At 40.3% G+C, this 16,984-nt stretch overlaps 1 protein-coding gene across 1 annotated transcript; it reads right to left on the reverse strand.

Annotated features, from left to right (window-relative positions):
* Positions 1-4,122: 4,122 nt before the first annotated feature.
* LOC104620184 (cysteine-rich venom protein-like) lies at positions 4,123-9,371 on the reverse strand (the record flags this gene model as incomplete). The annotated part of the gene is made up of 6 exons (XM_010286329.1): positions 9,312-9,371; positions 7,779-7,898; positions 7,208-7,295; positions 6,657-6,802; positions 5,800-5,894; positions 4,123-4,211 (listed from the first exon to the last, which is right to left on the reverse strand). Coding segments are annotated over exons 1-6 (598 nt in total), but the record flags the coding sequence as incomplete, so codon positions are not given.
* Between the last annotated feature and the right edge of the window lie 7,613 nt (positions 9,372-16,984).

Here is a 16,984-nt window from a genome sequence, read left to right on the forward strand (position 1 = left end):
CTTTCTTTTCCCTCCCTTTCCTATCCCTTCCCTATCCTATCCTATTCCATTCCATTCTATCCTTTTCTGTTCTGTTCCATCCTCTCCTCTCCTCTCCTCTCCTCTCCTCTCCTCTTCCATTCTGTTCTATCCTGTTCTGTTTCATCATATCCTATCCCATCCCATCCCATCCCATCCCATCCCATCCTATCCTATCCTATCCTATCCTAAACTGTGTATTTTTCCACAGTGAGCCAGGGGCCCATGATATGGTACTTAATTCAGGCCCTGTCCTAGAGCAGCCAGCTATATGCAGGGAGCTCCATCAGAAGTAAGTGAGAAGGAGGAATGGGAAATGACCCCTTTCCACAGGCCTTCCCATGGCAGCTCCTTGTCCGCTCTGGATCCTTGGTAAAGGTAGAAAGGGTTTCAAGAGTTTCACCTTGAAAGATGAAGCAACCCAGGAACAGGATGGGCTCGGAGGAATGAATGGATGCTCTGATGTGGGGATCCCAGAAACCACAGGGAGCTACCAGGGACAAGGCACACTGCCTTGCAAGACATTATGAAGTATATGCTATAATGGCTTTTAAGACTTTTACCAGCACTGCCTGGTTGCAGCATGACCATTTGGTACCAGAGTCAGTCACTAAACCTTCCTCATGCGCTAGAAACACCACTAGCTGGACTTCACATAAAGCAGTGGTCATAGCCATATTCCTTCCAAAATATGCTTAAGTGAAAAAAAAGGTGTTGGTGGAGGTCTGCTATTTACCAATTTGCTTTGTAGTGAGAGAATGTGTCAGGGGAGTAGGAGACCTGATACAACGCCAGTCTGCAGTACAGCCACCATTTATGAAGAAGGTATGGTAAGCACTAAGTTAAATGCTATTTGGGATAGGTGAGGAGAACATTCTGTGCTTCAGCCATCAAAGGTATGTCCCTTTTGTAGAGGAAAAGTATATAAAATTCCTTGAAGCAAGCAGGAGCAGATTAATATCTCTGCAGCACAGAACAGGATATCTTGGGTTTCCTGCTCCAAGGGCTGTTTATACAATCATCAACCTGTTGATTGTTATTACCTCTTCAGATCTTGTCTCTCTTAAGTACCAGTTATTCATTTTATACTAAACTGTAATAGATTAAAATTTTGGTGTATTTCTTAGAACAGAATTGGCTCTTAATGTCAGTTGGAAGTAATCTGGGAACCTAGAACTTGTTTTTGTCCAAGAAAATGCCCTAAATATGCTTGTGGCAAATGGGAATGTGGATCTGACCCTCCTTTACACAAAAAAAACATTCAGCAAAAGTTTTCCATACATTGGCAAAAGCTGTCTTCAGCCGTGATTGTGACTTGTGGCTGGGGAAGGTCACGGACGTCGCAGGTGAGAACTGTGCAATTAGCTCTGGATGCGGGTACTGTCTGTGCAGGCACCTGATCGTACGGCCAGAGGCCTCCGTCTCTGCTCCCTGCACAGGAGCATCACGGACACGTGTGTTCAACAGTGTGCATGTGCTGGGTCATTACTTTCCTCTGAACCACATCTCCCTAGCTTGCAAATGTCTTTTGCAGCTTTGTCAAACATGTTACCAAAGCCAAAACAACATCCACTCATCCGAGTTACTCATCGAAGATGAAAGTTTGGTTTGGCAAGATCAGTTCATGATGAATCCATGTTGGCATTTTATACTCTACTGATTACAAAATGATTGGTAAACAATTTGTTCCATTATTTTCCTATATTTCTAAATTAGTCTTATTGACCATTAGTTCCCTGGGTCCTCATGGGTGGGGTGTACAAGGGATGATTTTTGCCTCATTACAGTACTACTTTCCTCTTGTGAGTGACTGAGAAAACAGCTCTCATTATGGGATACGATGGAAGAGAACAGGTTTCTAGATATACTCATAGTAAATGGACTTTTTTAGGAGTAGGGGTAATGGGTCTACCCATTTCCTTAATGATAACAACACTGGATCAGCTATTGCGTTATTATCATTCTTACCTGGATCTGTGCTAACTATTTAAGAGTGTAGTAAGTCATGTCCCAGCGCTCATATCTGTGTTCTGGCATTGCTTAATTTACTGGTAGACATGTACCCAAATGAGAGGGAAGTATATCATAGAGGGAAAAAGTGGTGGAGGTGAACAAGAATAAAACCCGACCCAAACAATAAATACTTTGAATTGTGAAACCAGCCTTTTAACTTAATGCTCATCTTTCATACTAGAAGAAATGCCACCAAAATGAATGAGTCAGAAATGTGCGTTGAAATTGCCACTAAAATGAATGAGTCAGAAGTGTGTGCAGAGATTATTCGGTACCAAAGATTCTGGGACTTGGAATATTAATTATGACAGCAGTTTCCTTACTAAACGAGGACGGGAATGTGAAACCATTGTTAGGTGAGACTAAAATACTGTTTAGTCCCACTGTTGACTGCACAGAAGCCCTGCTTCCCAAAGGTCACAGCAGTGCGCATTGCATGTTATTGATATTAACGGTCATTTCTCTCTGAAAGAGAGTCTGAACAAAAGTTGTTTGCCTGACTTCTGTTTTTGCCTAGGAAATCTTCAGTTTCTCTCATGAACTGTTTCTGCTTATGCTGCTAAAGAATCAAGCTCCCTTCAAGACCTAATGCTAATAAAGTCATAAGGGTGGTGGAAGTTTAGTGAACTGTATTTCATGGTAATAAGAAAGAATTACAATTAATTGGTCAATGAAGAATGAGTAATTTAATGATTGATACAGAAAAAGCAGGTATTAAAAAAATAATTTTGGAAGACACCTCTACTTGTTATTAAATGCAAAGTTTCCAAATGCAGGGACCTTCCACCTTGGCTACCTATTATTGTGAATTAAGCCCTTTTCTCAGACAGTTCTTTTTCATTAGAAAGCAGGTTTGGTTACCTGTATTAATGTTAAGTGCAATCTTATGTAATAAGCAAGATCATTTAATTAAATGAACTACACTTCTTCCATCACTAAGCATTTTACATTAGAATGTGTGTCAGCAAAAGACACAGATTCTAAACCAGAATGGTTCCACTAGAAACTGCTCTGCTTTCCTAATTCCCTTTGAGAACTACATATTTCAAGAAATCCTGTTTGTCTTCTGGTCCTGTTAACAGCACAATAATTTAAAATGTTGATCGAGTTAAGACTAGTTGCATAAACAAGGACTATCCATCTATGCTGAGAATATATGAAACATACGGAACCACAGAACTTCAAACGATGCTCCTTAGATAACATTTTGTGAAAAGAAAGATGTGGGAAACGAATCATTAAATATATCTGGTACCCAACTGCCAAATTTCAATGAAGATCTCCACTGTGTTCTAGATCATTATATGAATAGAATATATACATCCTCCTACAGCTTTTTCCTGTGTAAGTCACAGGACTGTAGCTAGTTCTTCTATATGTGGGAGAGGAAGGATGAAATCTGTTTTTGCAAAAGAAGTAACTAAGGAGGTGGATGTCCAGGAAGGGAAAAGTTGACCTGTTATTTTATTTCAGTTCTGCATTGGCAGGAAGCAGGGCAGTGAGGTTGATGAAGCTATGGGTATATCCAGGAGACTTTGCCAAGGTAGCTGGAATAAACATCTTCAAACTTTCAAAGCTTAGCTGAAAATGAATTGAAACACAAAATTAATCATAAATGGGAAATGAAAACCTGCAGCATTTCCTTTTAGAATAGTTTTTCATCAATATTTCTTTTCTCTGTAAATTTTTCCTTTTTGTTGCCATTTACTCCACAGCAGCATCCAAAACCTTTGACCATACATACAAAATCCTTAGCTCTTTCAAGGAGATTTCTCACTGAATGTGCAAGGTGTTTGGAAGTTTTCTTGCTTTATACTACAGTCCATGATGAGAATTAGGTTAATTCTGTTACAGAAGACATTAGATTGTCATCATGATCCATAAACTGGAGGGTATCTGCATCCCAATGTACACCAGCATTGTCTAACATTTACCCACACGTATAGACTCATTCTTCTTTGGTTTCACTCCACAAATTATCCCACCTAGGCAAAGCACCTAGCACAGTGAAGTGTGGTTCTGTAATAGTGCTTGGTATTTTTTTAAAGCATCAACTTTACCCAAGTCACAATTAAAATACTTAAAACTTACTGCATAATCCGTTCTCACAAGAATTAGGGCAATCACCACAGGGTTCTCCTTTTTTGTAGGGTGTCTGAATTAAACTTTGTATATTCCCCCTGAAACATCAACATTACCAACATAAGCTATGAAGTCACTATAACATATCTGAAAATAAAAATTAATTGTATGGAAGTATACACATGTTAATTTAGGCTCAGTCTTTGGTTACAGGTCAAAAAATTTATATATATATTTTGGGTTTATCTGGAAAGCCCTTGGTGGTCAGGTGTGGGGGGGAAATTTGCTTCTGTGAGAAGACACCAGCAACTGCCCTTATTTCAGACAGTGGTGGCAGTGTCTCTGTGATAACGTATTTAAGAAAGGGTAAAAACTGCTGTGCAACAGCAACCAAAAGAGAGGAGTGAGAATATGTGAGAGAAAAAACTCTGCAGACACAAAAATCAGTGAAAAAGGAGAGGGAGGAGGTGCTCCAGGCACTGGAGTGGAGATTCCCCTGCAGCCCATGGGGAAGACCAGGGTGAACCCTGCTTTTCTCCTACAGCCCATGGTGAAGATCATGGTGAAGCCTACTGTCCTCCTACAGCCCATGGAGGTCGATGGTGGAACAGATATCCACCCTTCAGCCTATGGAGGACCCCATGCCAGAGCAGTGGATGCACCTGAAGGAAGCTGTGACTCCATGGAAAGCCTGAACTGCAGCAGGCTCCTGGCTGGACCTGTGACCCTGTGGGGGACCCATGCTGGAGCAGACTATTCCTGAAGGACTGCACCCTGTGGAATGGACCCACGCTGGAGCAGTTCATGAAGAACTGTAGCCTGTGGGAAGGACCCACATCGAAGTTCATTAAGGACTGTCTCCCATGGGAGGGACCACACTGTAGAGCAGGAGAAGAGTGTGAAGAGAAAGGAGCAGCAGAAACAACATGATGAGCTGATGGCAACCCCCCATTCCTTGCGCTGCTCGTGGGGAGGAGATTGAGAAATTGGGAATAACATTGAGCTTGGGAAGAAGGGAGGAGTGGGCAGAAGGTTTTTTAAGTTTTGGTTTTATTTTCTCATTATCCTATTCTGATTTGATTGGTAATAAACTAATTTCTGCAAGTGAAGTCTGTTTGGCCCGTGACGGTAACTGGTGAGTGATCTCCCTGTCCTCATCGTGACCCACAAGCTTCCTGTGAGTTTTCTCCCACTGTCCTGTTGAGGAGCGGGAGTGATACGATGGCTTGGTGGGCACCTGGCAGTCAGCCAAGGTCAACCCACCACAACATATTACAATGTGAATGTGAGAATTAATTTTAAGCAGTTTATGAAAAGATCACTCTGCCTTAATATTCACAATAATATTTTTTTGTATTAGTTATAACCTTCACTGCACTGTGCATATTGATGAACCAAGATTTCAAGTAGAATTTGGAATATATTTATTTGCGATTTACTATTATGAAAATCGGGATTTTTAAGCAAATGAAATTTAATCTGAAAATTGGTGTCACTTTTATGTGTTTTATGCTTTTCTTGTTTGACAGTTCTTTTGATAAATGTGTTTCTGTCTTTCAATATTCCTAATGCACTCTTCAAACCCATTCCTCAGCTATGGGTGATGTCCCCTATTACGTATTTTGCCGTCTCCTGACTAATTTTGATAATGTAATAAGGAGTTCCAGAATCAGAATCAATACGTACATGGGGCAGTACTGGCAGACATAAAAGTATTTGTATATACTGTTGGGACAGAAAGCGACAGCACATCCAATTTGATAAGAATTGTACCAAACCATCTGTAGGTATAAGAATAAAAATCATTGGAGAACAAAAAACATACATTTGAAAATCATTTAAGTACAACATGCATTACAGAAATATTTGCAACAAGTTAAGTCACTTTATTTAAACTTTATAAGTCCCACCTTCCTGGAAGAACATTTTGTTTCCTGCTTTCACCCCTGAATCAAAGAATATTTAGGACATAATGATAATATTTTTTCACACATAGATATAAAATATTTGAGTTAAACTGTCTCAATTGTATAAGTTTTCATTCCGTTAAAACTATTGAAGAAGATGTAGGGATCACTATGTAAGATTTTGTATCCTGTGTTTCAGGCAGGTGAACAGGGGAAGTTATGATAAACCATTGTCCAACTCCAAACTCTTTGAGCCTCTGGAACTCTGTAGACTGTAACAAACCTATTTATATTTCCTTCCTGGTACTTTAATAACCCTGTTCTTCCAGTGTCTGAGCAACCCTCAGATGTTAGTGTCTGAGCAATTTTCAGATGTTAAGCAAGTAAGTTTCTTCCCTTTGTTTCTTCCTGAAGTTTTGAAATACCAACATCTTTACACTTACTCTGTTCAGACACTTAACCTATTATTTTCATTTTCATTCTGTTACTTTGAAAGTTTTCATCTTGTTTTGTCACAATAACTCTCATGTCTCCATTGTACTTATTCCCTGTAAAGACAATGAGAGTGTAAAAGTTGCTCAGCTAACATACAGATATTTATTTACTTAGCCTGAAATATAAAAAAGTTGCACCTACCTGAGTGTAATGGCCGATCACAGCACCTTGTGTTTTTGCTCCAGTTCCGTATTCGAAGTCTTTCTCCTCATTGTACCAGGCCTGAATAACGACTGACCATGAGAAAGGGGCAGATGACATGAAGAGGTTTTCACCACATAGTACAGCTGAAAAGAGAGAAGTACTGAGAAATGCATAAAAGGTTCATGGTGAGAAAAATACAGCAAAAGGTGGAATGATTCCCAGGGATGTGCTCATCCCAGATAGGGCAGCAGGGTGTTGTTTTTTTTTTTTTTTCCAGTTCAGTGACATCACTCTTTGTCAATACTGAAATTGTCACTTCACCAGTTTGCATCATGGCCTGTTTGTTTGGCTGGTAGTTTGGTTGTTGACAAGACCTTCCTCATGTCTGTAGATACACCTGCACATGTGCACCACAGATTCATGTCCGTAATTTTGCTATTTGACAGTTAGCAACCTAGTCAGTATCCGGGTCACAGCTCAGTAATCACAAACTGTTCACATCAATAACATGCATGACATTATTCAGTTAGTACTCATGCTTCACTTACTGGTTGTCCTCATGTTTGCAGGACTGTGACTTAAAGTACATCGATCAGCCCATTTTTGGGCATTCTTTGCAGCTGGAGGACACCATTCCTTAATGAAAGAAGAAAATATTAGTCATTCAGACATGTACCAATCAATAACCCCTCATGAAGGAACAACATTTGGACATTACACTTCAAGTCAGAAGAAAATCATCTACAAAATCCTTTTCTTTGCCTTTTTTGGGGGTAGAGGGAGTAGGAACAATGTTACTATGCACCCAGCAGAACAGAAACTGTGAAGACTGGTGAAGAATGCATTAGAAAGAATGAACAATGCCGTGGCTCCTCCTCTTCCTTTTCTTTTTCTTCCAAAAGAAAGAGAAATTATTGTTCATACACCACAACATTTTCCAGACCTTTTTTTCCACCTGCCTAGCTTTATGCTTCTCTTGATGCTGGCCATGCTCAATCCTTAGGAAAGGTCTGGAGAGTGAATTTGTGGCTAAATAAAATAGTGTGACCTTGCATACAGTCCTGTCTCTCTCACAGGGTCCATTATTCATTAAAAATAGATTTAGAGCACACAACTTACCATCTTCAACATGTTGCTGGCAGTTGGTTTTACTCCTCTCCTGAGGGTATTATGTCTGTCAACAATCAGCTTTTGCTGGCTTGCTTTGCTAGTTGACAGAGCATCGAAACCGTCAGGTTCCTAAATTGAACGAAGATGTTATATTTCTTTTTTATTGGAATGTAACTAAATCCTGAATCCTGTCTAGGAAGTATTAAAATACCAAAATAACAGTATCAACCAAGGAGATGATCCCTGTGATGAAGGAGGTACTGTGACGTGCTTCGTCTCCTGAGTATCTCTAGGGGTGCTTCCGTGTGGGGTAACAATTTCAGTGGTTCCACAGCATAGAGCTTAGCAGCAGTAACACTGGTTCCTGCGTCATATCTGCCAACCCTCTGTGGATGGCTGAGATATCCTTGCACATCTCATATACCTGTAGACTTAGGCAACAGATTCAGACTTATTTTATTATTATTATAATTTCCTTCATGAGGTTTTGAGGGAATAGGATCTAAAAATCTGTTGAAGACATAAATTATGATGTGTTCCCCTTCTTCAGTTTTTTAAACATGCCTATCAATGTTTTTTTATTGAAGGAACCTGTTGTTTAATCACAGGTTCGTCACAGACCTCTTGTGGTACTTCATCAGGACATCCCGCTGAACAAAAAAGTGTTCTTATGTTTTTCATGCCATAGATTTTCTTAAACTCCTGCCATAACTGTTAGCATTTCTCAAACTTTTAATGTGTTTTCTAATTAAAGAAACGACCAAGTGAAGAACTGGGCTTCCTCTTTACAACCTTTCTTACTCCGACACTTACTATTCTTCTAGACTGCTGCATGAAGTGCAGAAATTGAAGATTAGGGGGAAATATAGTCAAGTCTTCTAATTAAAAAAACGACCAAGAGAAGAACTCGGCTTCCTTTTTACAACCTTTCTTACTATTCTTCTAGACTGCTGCATGAAGTGCAGAAATTGAAGATTAGGGGGAAATATAGTCAAGTCTTTAGTGTTTCTGATGCAGAAGTAGCAAACTTCAAACTTTGGACTATGTATGGGTTGGGAGAAATCACTCTAAGTGTGCACTGAGTATGTTAGTTTAGCTGTTTGAGGGACATCAGTGGTACGTGTTGGGAGGATGGGACAGTAAGCAAAGGGAGAGGCACATAGCTCAGGTTCTGTAGGACAAGAAGGGGAGAGAGTTAGCAACTGCTGCCTGTAAAACTATGGAGAATTAACAGGAAGAGGTGTGAATCTTTGGGAGATCCAGATTACTGGATCTCTGTATGGGAGCGTCTGGAAAATGTAGTTCTCTCTGACCCAAATCATAAGTAACACTGAACCTATGGATGGTTTAGTGTGCAAGGGTGGAACCAGTCTACTGCTTTGAAATTAAAGAGACTTCAAGGATAAATGCTTTCCAGAGCCTAGATATCTGATCAGGCCCTTTCTGCATGTGACCACTGTGCATAAGAAAAGCCATATTCAGTCAGACCACAAGTGCCTCGGGTCTCATGCAAATTTTGTGAGTACAAAGTGCGGATCCTACCTCTCCAGTGGACGGAGTCAGCACAGCTGTGAGACACAGGAACACCACTGGCAGAATCATCTTGGAAAAGGGGAGAATGAGGATTTAATTTATTTTTTACAGAGCTTTCATTTCTCTGAATACATAATGCACCTTTATCCTTTGTATTTCCTGGCTTTTTCTCAAGTAGCAAGGTAATGTTTTCTTTCTCTCCTCCTTCTCTCCTCCTCCCATTTTTAGAAGTGAAAAAACAAAATTTATTCCCCCTCTGCATTTCCAATTTTCTATGAATCAACTGTTTTGTACATGCCATACTTCCTGCTGTAATCCTGGCCAAATACCTTCACTTGAATTCACAGTACGGGAGGACATTTGTGCTTCCCTTCCTGTAGGAAGCCTTCTGCTCATTGCCACACTGTTGAGAAGCTAGATTGGGACACTGCTTTTAGCTTGCTTCTGTTTCTGTGTTAGTCTGAAAATTCCTCTACTGCCCGTCACCTGCTCTGACCGGACTGCATTGGCTGAAAGGGGAATTAGGCACTCAGCCCACTCACCCTCAGACCTCTAGGCTGAGGTGTCCCTTAATTAATGACCAGCACTGCGAAGCCTTGCAGGCAAGCTGGGGCAGAACTGGCTGGACCAGAAATGGACCAGCACTGGCTTCCTGAGGAAGACTTGTTTCAGAAAGCTTTTTTGGTTTTATTTTTTTAAAGATAACTCTTTACTATATTACAGATAGTGGGAGTGGCAACAGAAATGAGAGCCTTCTGTAATTGAAGAAGCAACCACCAGACTCTGGACTCCAAGACTCTACTTGTTTAGGAGGCTCGAAGCACCATATCATCCCACTATGGTGATCCAGGAGGTAATAGGTCACTGAAAAGTTCTTGTGTCTGACTGCAATCAGTCATAGGAGTTACATTCAGCTTGTTTCTGCTTAGCTACTGTGGGCAGGCAAGCAGGTGATTAGGGTGGAATTTACTTATTTTGGTATTTTTCCCAGCCTCCCACTCCAAGGGAATTTATGGGCATGTTTCAACAGAGATATATTATTAGCTTAACTTCCTATTTGTTTTTTTAGTGGCTGTTGGTTTTAGTTTTAATTTATTCTTGGGGAAAGGCCAATAGGATTTGCTGATCTTTCCATATTCAGCAAAGCCCGTTTACCTCAAGGCAACCAGTTTATATAAACACAAGGTGCTTCAGCTTGTGGAGAACATGTGGGTAAGAAAAACTACCCTTTTCCAAATGGAACAGCAAGGACCATTTTCCCCATCAACTTTCTTAGGTTGCACTGGGAGCGACCCACAGTCCCCCGCCTGTAGGCAGGGGTGCTGCTCCAGCTCTGCTAAAGAGCAAAGCCCATTGAAATAGGTTGGGGTTATGGGCAGCTGTAGCTCAGAGCCCAAAAAACTGGACAGGCTGGCCACCTCTGTACAATTAAACTCTCACAACCTCCAAAACAGGGTGGCTTATTCCAAGTACTTATAGTTTAGGAAAGATCTAGTTGATACAGAGGAAAAATATACTGTGAACTATTCTGATAATTAACAGTATAAGTAACTGATGTTCTGTTCTTGGTATTGCCTTATGTGACTTATGTTTAATTTTAACATCACCTATGCCTTCTTGAAGTGCTTTGGGATCACAGAAGCTTTTTCTTACTAACTTTTCTACCGCTTATTTCTCGGACTCGTTACAAAACTTTGCAGTGTATATGACCTAGGTGTTTAGCAATAAAAGATTATACTCCTACTAACATGAAAAATTATACTGTCACTTCACTTCTAACTAGAAGGTAAATAGAGGTGAGAGTTATTTTTATCCGTACTCAAGTTACAAGCAAAAATTTGTCTTTTGAGTGCAAATTGTGATGATATCCAAATAAAAAACAACCCTTTTGCACCTAAAACATGTAAAAACAAATTCTCTTTTTCAATGGTAAATACTCCTCATTGAAATTGTGAAGCTTTCAAGTTTGCAAACTAAACTGAAGAAGCTAACTTAAAGTCTTGGGCAAAGTATTCATTCACTGTAATATTTTCTATGAATTAACTTACAATTAAATATAATTGGTAATTTAATACAAGATACAAGTTTCAAAATGCCATTGGAATGCTTTTTAAGACTGAGTGGGTTTCCTGCTTCAAGATATTAACATGCTTTTGGCAATTCCACTGATTTCAACCAAATGCTTATAGTTTATGAGATGTAAATTTAATTGCTCTGCATTAATTTCTAGGCACTGTTCCTAAAATCAATCTCTCTGTCCCCCTCCCCTCCTCCCCCTCAATCAAACATAAATCAGGACATGTGCCAAGTCTTACTGACTTTTCTGCAACTCCATCTGTGTACAGGGATCTGCCACTGAAAGATGGTGCTTTAAGATCACTAGTTTGTGTGAGTTTAGCAAACTTGTGTGATTATGTTTTTCCCATCTCTCCTCCTAAAAAAATAAAAGGTGTATCCTAAATTATTCACACAACTGAATATCTATTGCAAACAAACATCCCCATTATTTATTATTATTATATGAAAAAGACCTGAAATGGAATAATAGAAGCTGTCATTTCACGTGTAGAGCATTGTTGCACAAAGTCCTGCTTAGCAACCACCTTGCACAAGAGTGGTAAGTTGCACAAAGTGGTAATTTCCCCACTCTGTAAATAAGTGGTGATAGCTACATATAGCAACAGAATATACTGAACTGAATACATATCCAATTCAATATGTTCAGTCTGTCTCTGTCTCTTTCTCTATGTACATATAATCTACCAAGATACTGCTTTCTTGCATGCAGGTGCCTTTTCATCTGTTTTTGATTGTTCATCAATTTTCTCTCCCTTTTTTCAGCTTGTGTTACAGTATTGGCTATGTAATCCTTATTTTTCACTGAATAAATGCTTCTTTTTGTGACTGTCCTAAATTATTCAAGAAGTCTTCTGATAACAGGTTGCATTCTAATACATGAAAAAAATTGCAATACTTTAAGCAAACATGTCAATGTAAATCCTACCTTTTTTTTCCAGGAAGATCAGAAGTTTCTTCTGTGCTTCTTCAGGTGGTTGTGGAAGTGACTGGGGTTCTTCACTTGAGGGTGTTTTATAGCTCTTCTGTTTCCTGATAGGACAAGATGAGTCAGCGTCAGAGGCATTATAAAATTCAAATAGTGACCAGATAGAACAGCACATTTATCAAGTGCACATTATTCTGAGAAGAAGGTTGTTTGCTTGTATTCCATTTTTATTTCTTCTTACTTCTTGTACTGGAAGAGGTGAAATACTCTGAGTTTCGTATGTATTCATCCTTATATGTGAAATTTGCAGTCAATGCGAACGCTAGGTACAAAGGCTCTCTGCTAATGATTGACACATCCAGTTGTAGTTAGACTTGATCTTAATCTCCAGTAATGCAAATAAACTCAGCTGGCTACTGAGGTGTCTCCAGATTGACATTGTTGTAACCAAGATGGAATCTTGCCCATTGATTTTTCCATCGGGGTAAAAAAAGTCTTGGGCCAAGTTCCTGTTCATGCTACGGCTTCTTTACATCAGTCATATAGTGTAAAAGTCAAAGAAGATGACAGGGATATTCCTGTAACTGAAACTTTTACCCAGTATTGGATAAAGATTAAAAGATTATTGTGTGCACTAACATTAAAGCACATATTTGTTTCGGCGTTTCCGGGTACATGGGGTAAGATGAGAATGGGTGCAAATACTGCCAGATCAGAAGGGTATTTGTGTGTACATTGACTGTTTCTGTCCACATTCAGTCTCAAGAAATTGCTGACCAGAGCAGCTGTCATGGTCTGCTTTTATATAAAATGTTATTTTTCTATTTAAATTCAGGTCTTCCTTCCTCATAGTCACTCAACTCCTACACTAGTCCCTTGTGAAGTGTGCCTTCAGAACTCTCTTTTGCTTTTCATTACCTGGGAAACCAGTGTATTGGCTCTACCAGACAAAGTGGTGTGATTTGTTGGTTTGTAATTATATGGAAAGAAACACACTGTCAGCAAGTTTGGGGTTGACACCAAATTGCAGGGAGCAGTCAGTACGCTGAATAATAAGGCTGCTGTTAGGTGAATCTCAAAAAGCTGAAGAAGTGATCTGACAGAAATGATCTGAAAGTGAGCAACTGGGAGAGACCAACGCTCTAGGGAGCAGCTCTAACAAAAAACACTTGAGGGTTGTTGGTGGACAACAAGTTGCATAGGAGCAAATAGTGCTCCCTTGCCAGGGTGAGGGCTAACCATGTACTGCCCCGCTTTAGCTGCTCTGTAGCGAGAGTGCTGAGGACAGTGATTATACCCACTTTCTCAGCACTTCCGAAACTGTGTCTGGACTATTGTGTCCAGTTTTGGAGTCCACAGTAACAAAAAAGACATTAACAAACTGGAGTAAGCCTAGCAAAGGGCCACTATGTTGGCAAGAGGAAAGGCAGAGGTGGACGCTTTTACAACACGGACCTGAGGTAAGGGCCACAGATTGCAACCCTGACTGTCAGATATAAAGAAAACTAAATTTTGCAGTGAGGCTTGTTAAGCACTGAAGCAGATTGACTAGGGAGGTGGTAGATTTTGTACACATGGAGATATTCAAAACTGGACAATGGGCTGAGCAACCTATTCTAACTTTCAAGCTGGCGATGCTTTGAACATGGTGTTAGGCCAGATGAGATTTAGAGGTCCTGTACAACCAAAACTGTTCTAAGCCTGTGTAATTTTTATATTGTTTACACTGGAAAGGCACCAAATGAGACTTGTCTTATTTTAGTTGTTGACAGACATGACAATTTAATTAATTACAGTGGGAACATCTAATTGTTATATGAGAAAGCAAGTGTTACTAGCACAATCATTATAAACATTACTAATGAAAAAGCTTACATTCAGGTGATCAGTGAACCATGGATCCTAAGGTAAAGCCTAGATCCTGTTATGTTCATGTCGTTCATCTCTCTGACACCTCTTGAATCAACTCCCCATTCAAGTGTAAGAGCTGTCTATAAACTTGAGTGATGATTCAGAACAATATCCTATCCCGTAATAACATTTCTGTGAGTAGAGATTTTGTCATGACACTTTATAAATTGTTCCTATAGTTTTTTATCATAGAATTATAGAATCATAGAATCATAGAATCATAGAATCATAGAATCATAGAATCATAGAATCATAGAACAGCTCAGGTTGGAAGACATCTTGAAAGATCATCTGGTCCAACCTTCTGTGGGAAAGGAAACCTAGGTGAGACTATCTAGCACCGTGTCCAATCACATCTTGAAAACCTCCAGCGATGTGGACTACCATATCCCTGGGGAGGTTGTTCCAGTTGACGATTATTCTTACTGTGAAAAATATTTTTCTTACGTCAAGATGAAACCTGCCCTGGGGCAGCTTGTATCTGTTGCCCCTTGTCTTCACCATGTGGCTCCATGTGAAGAGACAGCCTGCATCTTCTTTGTGGCCACGCTTTAAGTCCTGTATTGCTGTGATGAGGTCCCCTCTGAGCCTTCTCCAGGGAGAAAAGACCTAATTCCTTCAGCCTTTCTTCACAGGGCAGGCTCTGTAGACCCTTGATCATCTTTGTGTCCCTCCTTTGGACCCTCTCCAGTCTGTCCATGTCTTTCTTGAATTCTGGAGAACAGAACTGGACAGACTACTTCAAGTATGGCCTGACAAGAACTAAGTAGAGTGGGATGATTACATCTCTATCACTGCTAGCCCCTGCAGATGCAGTGCAGGATCTGATTTGCTTTCATTGCTGCAGGGATGCACTGCTGTCTCATGTTCAGCTTGTTCACCAGGATAACAGGTTCCTTTCAGCAAAGCTGCTCCCCAGAAATTCCCCCATGCAAAAACTAGTTTGTGCTGGGCTCTTTGGTTACATCATCCTAGATGCAGGACTTTGCACTTTGTTAAACTTAATACTGTTCTTACTAGACCACTCTTTCAGCCTGTCCAAATCTCTCTGCAGGATGGCTCTTACTTCTGATGTGTCCATCTCACCACTCAGTTTAATGTCATCAAAGATGACATTCCACATCAGGTTGGACGGAGCTCTGAGCAACCTGATCTGGTTGAAGATGTCCCTGCTCATTTCAGGGGGGTGGGACTAGATGGCCTTTAAAGGTCCCTTCCAACACAAACTAATCTGTGATTCTATGATTCTATGAAGATGATCAGGTTAGTCTGACATTATTGGCCTCAGGTAAATCCATGCTGGCTTTCCCCAGTCACCTCCTTCATTTGGTTAGTAATAGTTTCTAGGAGGACTTGTTTTGTTATTTTCCTAGGAACCAAAGTAACACTAATGGGCCTATAGGTTCCTGGGTCCTCTTCTGAGCCCTTCCCGGGACCACTATGGACTCTTTTTTACATAAAATGGAAGTCAACCTCCTCTTCTATCCTTCTTATCTTTCTGAAAGAATTTGTAGCCATCTAATGTGGTCTTGCAGTCATGTGAGTTTTCCCACCAAGTTTTGTGTTTATTATCATAGAATCACAGAATCACTAAAGCTGGAAAGGACCTTCAAGATCATCAAGTCCAACCATTAACCCAACACCACCATGTCCCCTAAACCATGTCCTGAAGAACCACATCCACACGTTTTTTGAATACTTCCAGAGATGGTGACTCCACCACCTTCCTGGGCAGCCTGTTCCAATGCTTGACCAAATACCATTATGACATCATAACTTTCAGATTGGGCATGGAGCTCCAGTTCCTGCTGTTTGTTGGCTTTAACTTGTATATAAAGAACTTCTACTGAATCTTTTCTAGTAGAAAGACCACCACCTCCCTTGAGGGGTGGTGATGCATACGGAACTTGACACCTCTCCAAGATTCTGAAGCAAAACTAACTGCCAAAATGTGTATCAGGGATGATAAAAGATGTCGATATCAAGTGGTTTTATCTTGAATGTCAAAAACATGCATAAACATAGGCTTAGAAATTTCCTCTCTGGCTCTAGAGTTTAATCTCCTATTAGAGGTAAATGATACTATATATTTATTTTCATAAAGCACTTTTACTTTGAATTTCCATGCCTTCCATTTCTAGACTTTGGATCTCATTTGTCTTCAGTTAAATTTTTCCCTCTCACAGAATTCTGTTCTTGGTGGAGGCCTTAGTTATTTTGATCTCAGGATCACAGAATAGTTGAGGTTGGAATGAGACCTTTGGAGATCACCTAGTTCAATCTTCCATCTCAGAGCAGGGTCACTTAGAGCAAGCTGTTCAAGATTGTGTCCCATTGGGTTTTGATGTCTCCAAAGATGGATACTCCACAGTCCTTCTAGGTAATCTGTTCCAGTGTTTGACCATCCTCACCATAAAAAAAGTTCTCTTTTCCCTGGATACCACTGAGAAGAGTCTGGCTGCACGTTCTTTACACACTCCCATCAGGTATTTGTACATACTGATAAGATCTACACTCTGTCTTCTCTTGTCCAGGCTGAACAGACCCAACTCTCTCAGCCTTTCCTCATATGAGAGATGCTCCAATCCCTTAATCATCTTAGTCGCTCTTCTCTGGACTTGCTCCAGTGTGTTCATTTCTCTCTTGCACTGAGGAGCCCAGAACTGGACACAGCACTCCAGTTAGTGCTGAGTAGAGAGGAAGGATCACCATACTTGACCTGCTGGCAATACTCTTAGAAGGAAATCTTAAAGGCGCAGGAGCAGGC

This window comes from Phaethon lepturus, unplaced genomic scaffold, assembly GCF_000687285.1.
Source record: "Phaethon lepturus isolate BGI_N335 unplaced genomic scaffold, ASM68728v1 scaffold10104, whole genome shotgun sequence".
NCBI classification, from domain to species: Eukaryota; Metazoa; Chordata; class Aves; order Phaethontiformes; family Phaethontidae; genus Phaethon; species Phaethon lepturus.